Genomic DNA, 8697 nt, shown 5'->3' with positions numbered 1-8697 from the left:
AAAAACAATAGCTATTGCCTATGGGTATGATATTAAAATTCAAATTCAACTTAAAAAATAAATATAACGTATAAACTAAAGAAAGATGAACAACCAGTGGCAGTACAATTCTGTTATTTGTCTAGTATAATTGTCTCTCATTTCTACCTTAATAAAATAACAAACCCATTATATACATTACAGAAAAGCTAATTACCATTTTCTCTTTCTTATGTCATTTCCCTAGCAGACACAACACCCATCAATAATTTTGTGACTCGAATGGAATATCTGTATATTTGCATCTGTACCGTATACTTCACCCCTTAAAATCCAAATTCATCTTTCATCCAAGGCTAGACAGTAATAGCTAACGATACTTGCCTTTCTGATTACCAATGGTGACATCAAAATCCTACAAGAACAAAAATAAAATAAAATTAGACAACCATGTAATTAATAAGAAGCAATATCTTAAGTACTCACCATTTCTTCGATCCCCTCCTCGCTGGTTTGACTAGACCAATCGTCATCATCTTCGGGACCTCCTCCGTCTCCACTTTCCATTTGATTATGGTCATCTCCACGGCGACAATTTCGCCGATTGTGTCCTATACCGTTACATCTGCTGCACCGAATCCTTCGCTTTTTCTTTTTGTCCCCAGCTTCTTTTGAAATAGCATCCGTCCGTGTTTTGAATTTCTCACCCGCACTTTTAGAACTTCCCTCTCTATTCTTTTCATGTTTGGCAAATAATTCAGCCTTTTTGTTTCTGACCCACTCCATAACATCCTTGAAATCACCTAAATCTCCGCAAGCAGCAAATGGCAAGCCCTCCAGCTCATCATTCATAGCAGCAATCCTACTCTCATAACTTCTATCTCCAACTAACGATCCCTGCTGCTCCAACCTTATATGAGCCTCTTTTGCTTTCATGGTCCATCGCTTCAATATCAGTGACTCAGGTAATTCTGTAATTTGAAGATATATCAACAGACGAATGATATGAACACATGGAATGCCAAATGACTCCATTCGTTGACATGAACACCTAAACTCACTGCTACCAGGCCAATAAGATACAACCCATTTTCGTGTTAACTCACAATATTTTCGTACATCATAGTTCACACTACATGAAGTCTCTCGCCAATCAACTATTATCACACTTGACGCTTTCAACAATAATGATCGAAACAAGTAGAACACCTCCCTTGTATAAACACTTGCTCCTGATCGCTCCAATGCTTGCACCTGTGTTTGCATTATCGGATACCCGTATGAGGTGTAATAGTCAGCCTCAGCCTCATTATTCCGCAACAAACCCATCCACCGGCGGAAGTGATGGAGGAATTCCTTAATACTATAGCCAGATTTTACAAACCTAGCAACTTGCGAATGTAGTGCCTCACACCTCGATGTAGTTCTCAACCCGGCAAAGAACTTGCCTCTCATATGTGCTGTAGCCCACATATCTTTAATCCCATAAGTGGTCTCAACCCACTCCATATCCTTAACCCCAAAACTATTAACCATTGACACCCACCTCTCCTCAAACTCATCAATCTCATAATCGCCAAGCATGCATTTCCTGAATTGTTGGGTAAACTTGGGGTTGGAGACATTGGCTGTGGCATTTCTTAACAAATGCCATCCGCACAACCTATGGTGTGCATCTGGAAATACCTTTTCAATTGCAAGCTTCATAGCCTTGGCACCATCAGTTATTACAGCATTTGGTCGTTTACCATTCATTGCTTCCACGAATCTCTGTAACAACCATATGTAAGTTCCTTCTCCTTCATCAGCCACAATTGCACTGCCAAAAACTATTGTTTGAAGGTGATGGTTCACTCCTGAGAAAACTACCAATGGAAACTTGTACTTATTTTTCTTGTAAGTTGCATCAAAGGCCATAACATCACCAAATACTTCAAAGTCAACACGGCTCTTCCCGTCCATCCAGATTAGGTGCCGAAACACACCATTGTTATCCACCTCGTAACTCCAGTAAAACTTTGGATCTAATTTCTTCCGCTTCTTTAGGTACTTCAACGTTTCGGTCACATCGCTTTCCATCAATTGCCTTTGCTTTTCTATTTGGTTGTACATGTCTTTTCTTTGAAATCTAACATTCTCAAAACCACCAGATTGCTCGGCAAAATGCATATAGATTTGGGTTGTGGGAATTCCAGCATCTCTCATGTCGTTCATTCTTTGAATTTCTTGATCAGTCATTCTCCGTTGCGATCTCAACATCCGGCTCAAAGTTGGGGGTACTAACTCATGATTATGTTCATTTTGAAATAATGTTGTATACCACCAGTCCCTGCCAACATCTATGTGAACTTGCATTTGTGCTACACACCCACACCTAGTCTCTGGCTTTGGAGCTCTCTTCCTATTTGTTTCATCAACCCCTCTGAAAATACGATATCCTTGTCTCGAACACACAAATGTTTGCCAGAGTATGCGCTTATCAATCTCACTTCGCCCAACCTTGAACTTCCTAATTGAAAATCCATTGACCCTCCCAAATGCATTGTAAAAGGCATACGCAACATCAAGGTCTGAAAATACATACTTCTTAGCAGCATCAACGCTCAAACCTACGAAATTAACCCGACCGATACTTCCTATACTATTCAGTAACAGGTCTTCAACATCATTGCCATCACTATCAACTAACAATTCGTCCATTTCCTGAAAGACAGTAAACAACAGTAGACCTCAACGTTCTAAATATACTTTCAAACAATAATAAAGCTTAACATCTTAAGCGTTGGAATAATCCAGATAAAAAGATGTACCTCAGCTGAAACATTCTCTATTTGGTTATGCGATGACTCTCCGATCAAATCAACCATTTTTGTTGAATGCTATATTTACTGCATACTATTACAATAAAAGAAAACGAAAAATATTTATATTTATGAAATGACACAAGTACAAAATATTTGACATATTCACAACTATGAAAGTAAGTACCACATGACAACAATAGGCACAAGACACCACGAAATGAAGTCCAAAATTCTCTTCTTCAAAATCCAATAATAATAAAATATAAAACAATTACAAATAAATCATAAGGATATATCACAAATAACAAATTTTTACCAACACAACATTCGCACTTCCAAAGTACAACCAAATCACGCAAATAGCACAATAACAAAACATAAAAATAGCACTCATGAATTAACATTACTATAAAATATATTTCCGTATTGCTTTCCGTTACTCCTAGCACTCTACTAGAGAAATGAATGCTACTTCGCTTTCATATTGTTACTAGCTTCTTGCAATGAATGAAAATCATAATAAAATTATTATTCTGGTAAATATTTTGAAAATAGAGGCTTTGTGTTATTCAATATTATTAATATTGTATATCTCAAGTTTAAAATACTATTATAATGAAATGACTTGAAAAAAGATAAAGAAAAAAAAAAGTAACATAGCACAAGTTCTTGAACTCTAGGGCAAAATATGACTCGAAACAATACAATATGACTACATAAAAAAAACTAATTAGTTTTTATTCTTCAAATTTTGCATGTAAAATAGATAACCGACAATAAATTTAGCAATGTCGCGGAACTAAAGACGTGGCGAAACAAAAGTCTTCCTTAATGAGAAAAATTTTAAATGCCACAATAATCAAACATAAAGAGTAAAAAGAATAAAAAAGGTCATGAAAATGAATAAATTGTAACAAAAATGCTAGAAAGATTCAAGTTTAACACAAGAGGTATTAGTTTATTAAATAGATAAAGAAGAATAGCTCCTAGCATCACAATTCTACAAATTTGTTGACTATACATTATAGCAGAGCTCCTACCATCACAAGGGGTATTAGTTTATTGTATCACTATATGGGTTCTCTTTTAATAGATTAGAAATTTGAGAATCACATGGCAAGAAAGCCGGGACACATTTTCACAAATTCGTAACAACTCATCAAACAGTAAATTGGACAAGCCCTCAATCTTAATTGTTCCTTTATGTCTATAGAAAAATTTTATAAAAATGTTATAGAAATTATAAAAAAAAATAGAGTTGATAATCTAACATTAGCCTTATACTATTTTTGAGCAAGCAAAATACCAATTTGAACACTCCCATATCAGAAGAAAATGAACCATTCAAAATTTCAGAATCATTAACTGATAGAGAAATAAGAGCTCCTATCAACACAATGCTACAAAATTTCTCATTAAAAACTATAGATTATAGAAGATTCCCTAGCATTATAATCATAGAATTGCTAGAGATATGGGTTTATGGTCTGTCCAGAATTCTATTTTAAATACACTATATATTTGCAATAGTACGTACCAAAAAATTTGTGCGATGCTCTACTGCAAAGTTGCCACGACTCAAACAACAAATCTGAAAATCCCTCAATCTTCAATTGTCCGGTTATTCCTTTGTGCCTGTAAAAACAACATATAAATTTTACAGAAATTATACAACTAAATTGAACTTGACAATCTAATGTTAACTTCATAAAAAAAATCTGAGCAACCATGAAATCAGTTTGAACAAGACATGTTCATATTCTCATACCAAAAGAAAATCACAATTTAAAATTTCATGACTAAAAAATGATAACGAAAAAAGAGCTCCTAGTATCACAATTTTACAAAATTGCTGATTATATATTATAGAAGATCTCCTTGCATCATAAGGGGTATTACTTTATTGTATCACTATATGGGTTCTCTTTCAATGGATTAAAATTTGCGAATTCACAATACTAAGAAATCAGGGACACGTTTTGCCATAAATTTGTAACAATTTAACAAATAGTAAATCGGAGAAGCCCTCAATGTTTAGTTGTTTCTTTATGTTTATAGAGAAGTTGTATAAAATGTTAAGCCAAATTATAAAAACTGAATTAGACCTGACAATCTTCTAACATTAACCTTATACAATTTTTGAACAAACAAAATACCTGTTTTAACACTCCCATATCACAAGAAAACAAACCATTCAAAGTATTATAATCATTATTTGATAAAGAAAGAAGAGCTCCTGTATGTTTTACAGAAATTATAAACCACTTGTTTGAACTTGACAGTACTTCATAAAAAAAATTTAAACAACCAAAAAATAGTTTAAACAAGACATTCACACTCTCATACCAAAAGAAATTCAACACTTAAAATTCCATAATCAATAAAAGCTAAAGAAAGAATAGCTCTTAACATCACATTACTAGAAATATCATCAACCAAATCTATATGATATTATCAAATTACAAACTCAAAAATTACATAGTAAAAAAAAATATCTAAATATTAAATGGTTGTAGACAAAATACACATTGATATTGTGGTTTTCCATTCACTACTTCCAGAGCAACATATTTCCAAGCTAAAAATTAGAACCTTGTGACTGAGTATCTTAGAACTAGGAAGATTAGGATTAGCAGCATCATTTGCTTATTACCAGCAAATTGCTTATTGATTAATACTATCACCTATAACCGAAATCAATAAGTCATTTACAATGTTAAAAACAGCAGTAACAGCCAGAAATCAAATAATCATCCATAAAACCATAACTGAAATCAATAAGGCAGCATCTTTTGAACTCTTAACTCTTTATATTTTATACTCCTCACTTATTTTAGTTAAGAGATTCTTTTTTATGATTATCTCAAGTTCTATAAATATCCCAAATACTCTTCTAACCTAATCTAAACTCATCAAAGACCTCAGAAGGTATCTAATAATCTGAATTATATCAAATGACTTTTTTAAAAGTATTTAAGATTAATATTTAAAATAACTCCTCTTCAGATAACGATATTTTATTCTTTAACCATAGAAATTGTTTTAAAGGGCCTTTGGAAGAAATTAGCTTAATTAAATTGTTTACCCATACTGGCCTTATTCTTGTCTTTTCTGTTGTTCTTATAGGAATTCAAGCACATGTTACATTATATCATTGGGACTTACCACAAGCTCTTGAGGATGAATATGGAGGATGGGTTAATAAAAAAATTGTGTATGGTTCCCTAACTTCAAATACCTAATTAATTTGCATGATCATCTTGGAAAGTGAAGAATCGAAAGTAGCTAAGAAATTTATTTACGAAAGAAGCAAAATTTAAATTTTAAATTATACATGATTAATTTGTACATTACTAACACATTATTCTGTACACTTGCATACTCTTGTAGAAGAGACTTCACAGCATTTGCAAATGTGTGCTTTAGAGAGTTTGGAGACAGGGTCAAACAATGGACGACAATTAATGAAGGAAATGTTTTTGCACAAGGTGGCTATGATATAGGATTCTTACCACCTCAACATTGTTCACCTTCCTCTATATTTAATTGCTCTAAGGGAAATTCTTCTACGGAGCCATATTTGGTAACACATAATATGTTGTTAGCTCATGCATCAGCTGCAACATTGTATAGGAACAAGTACCAGGTAACTAATGTCTACTATTTCATTCATCTTGGCCTTCCTTCTAAATTTGGTGACAATGGTTAGGCTAACATATTCTGATAATAAAAGTTTAAAAGACTTGATAAATATTTATAGTTCACTTGCTTCAAAAAAAAAAATTCTTATAGCACGATTCAACCTCATTTTTTATACCACATATCCAAAAATCAACAACTGAAATCAATAAGGCAACACCAAACCACACTAACAGCAGCACTCAAAGGATAAATTCAATAAAAAAAACTATTACCAACAGCACAACAGATTCAACATTAAATTAATTTAACTGCACTAAACATTCTTGAAATTCATTTTTCTTTCTGTTTAATGAGTCTAACCAGCAAAATTCTAAATATATGAGCGTACTGAAAAGAAAACCCAATTTGGGACCTTAGGTAATTAAAATTCAAAAATGTAGCAGATCAGATCAAACTTCATTCAAATTTCAAAATTTAAAGAGAAAAAAAAAACAGAATAAGCAGAAATCAGTGAAAACAGCAGAACAATTTCAAAAAATCCATAACTAGCAATAATTTCAACAACACAAAATCAATTATTTGATTTACATTCACTAATTCACATTCAGAAACCAGTCAAATACTCAAATCACTAAACAGAGCATAAAAGGAATAACCGAAAAAGTGAAAGCAGTGCCACTAACCTTCGATGGACAGCAGGACGGCGAGTGGGGAGACTACGGCGAGCGTCGAGGGGCGAGGGGCTACACGACGGCAAGCTGCTCCAAGCCTCGAACAGAGAAGCCAGCGAGGATGAGGACGACGTGCCGAGCTAGGAGACAGGGCCTGGGTTCGGGACAAGGGGAAGGACGGAGACGCGGAGGCGCCGATAACCCCGGACGGCGGCGGCAGAACCTTTGAAGAAGCTAGGGTTTAGTTTTTGTTTGGGGATTTTTTGGGATCGTGAGTGAACAGGGGGAGACTTGGAGCACGACCACAACACAGGGAACGATGGCAATTTCTCACTCCCTGCGGCGGTGGCCCCTGAGCACAATGAACGGCGGCAGCGCTGTCTCTCCTTACGGCGGTGGAGGATGCTATAACAGGGTTGAGAGTTCTTTTTTTTTTGTTAACATTACAGGGTTGAGAGTTGAGAGAGGGGTTTGGTTTTTTTGTCTATATTAAGTTTGTTCAGCCCATAAGAATAAGAAAAATTAATAATAATAAATAAACTTAATTTACCTGATAACTTTTAATAGCAGGTTACTTTTCAAGGAGTGCTGCACTCTCTACTTTATCTGGAGTGCACTAGCTTTCGCCAATCATATGCCATAGTAAACCAGAAATTTGTAAATACAAATATATTTACAATTTGACATGACCGGTTAGGACATCCAGGTTCAATCATGATGAGAAGAATCATCGAGAATTCATTTGATCATCATTTAAAGGAACATAAAATTCTTCAACATAAAATTCTTCAATTTAATGAATTCTCATGTACTGCTTATTCTCAAGAAAAATTAATTACAAGACCATCACGAGAAAAAAAATTGAGATTGAATCACCATCATTTTTGGAACGTATTGAAGGTGATATATATGTGGGCCCATTCACCCCATGTGAACCTTTTAAATATTTCATGTTTTAATAGATGCATCTTCATGATGGTTTTATGTTTGTTTACTATCAACTCACAACATGGCGTTTGCAAGATTGCTAGCTCAAATAATTAAATTAAAAACTCATTTTTTTAAACTATATTATAAAGATAATACGTCTTGATAATGCTGGTGAATTTAGATCCCAAACATTTAATGATTATTGTGTGTCAACTGAAATTATGATAGAAGAACTTATTGTTCATTTACACACTCAAAATGGTCTAGCAGAATCATTAATAAAGCGCCTCCAATTAATAGTTAGACCATTACTTCTGAAAACTAAGTTGTCTGTTTTAGCGTGGGAGGCATGCTACTTTGTATGCTGCAGCACTTATACACATTAGACCAACAAATTATCTTAAATCCTTCCAATTACAACTAATTTGCGGTCAGGAGCCAAATATTTTTTATCTTAAAATATTTGGATATCCGGTTTATGTTCCAATTGTTCCACCACAACGCACAAAGATGGGACCCCAAAGAAAATTAGGGATATATGTTAGTTATGAATCTCCGTCAATTATAAAATATCTTGAAATCACAACGAGTGATTTATTTAAGACAAGATTTTCTGATTGTCCCTTTAATGAAACAATTTTTTCATAATTAGGAGGAGAAAATAAACAATT

General features: G+C 34.0%; 1 protein-coding gene across 2 annotated transcripts; it reads right to left on the bottom strand.

The window, feature by feature from the left end:
* Positions 1-349: 349 nt before the first annotated feature.
* Positions 350-7563, bottom strand: LOC107623722 (protein FAR1-RELATED SEQUENCE 5-like). Of its 2 annotated transcripts, XM_088502596.1 has the most exons (4): positions 7109-7563; positions 2790-2874; positions 466-2682; positions 350-394 (listed from the first exon to the last, which is right to left on the bottom strand). In XM_088502596.1, exons 2-4 carry the CDS (start codon positions 2844-2846, stop codon positions 350-352), a joined length of 2319 nt encoding a protein of 772 aa, XP_088358722.1. In that variant the 5' UTR covers positions 2847-2874; positions 7109-7563. The 2 variants fall into 2 exon arrangements, 1 of the variants encoding a protein (XP_088358722.1); XR_015902678.1 differs by lacking the exons at positions 350-394; positions 466-2682; positions 2790-2874 and adding an exon at positions 4297-4418 and having other exon boundaries at positions 7109-7355.
* Between the last annotated feature and the right edge of the window lie 1134 nt (positions 7564-8697).

Source organism: Arachis ipaensis, chromosome B10, assembly GCF_059453495.1.
Source record: "Arachis ipaensis isolate K30076 ecotype BB chromosome B10, ASM5945349v1, whole genome shotgun sequence".
Lineage (NCBI taxonomy): Eukaryota > Viridiplantae > Streptophyta > Magnoliopsida > Fabales > Fabaceae > Arachis > Arachis ipaensis.
The sequence above is the reverse complement of the archived record's forward strand: the minus strand, read 5'-3'. Positions and strand labels throughout refer to the sequence as shown.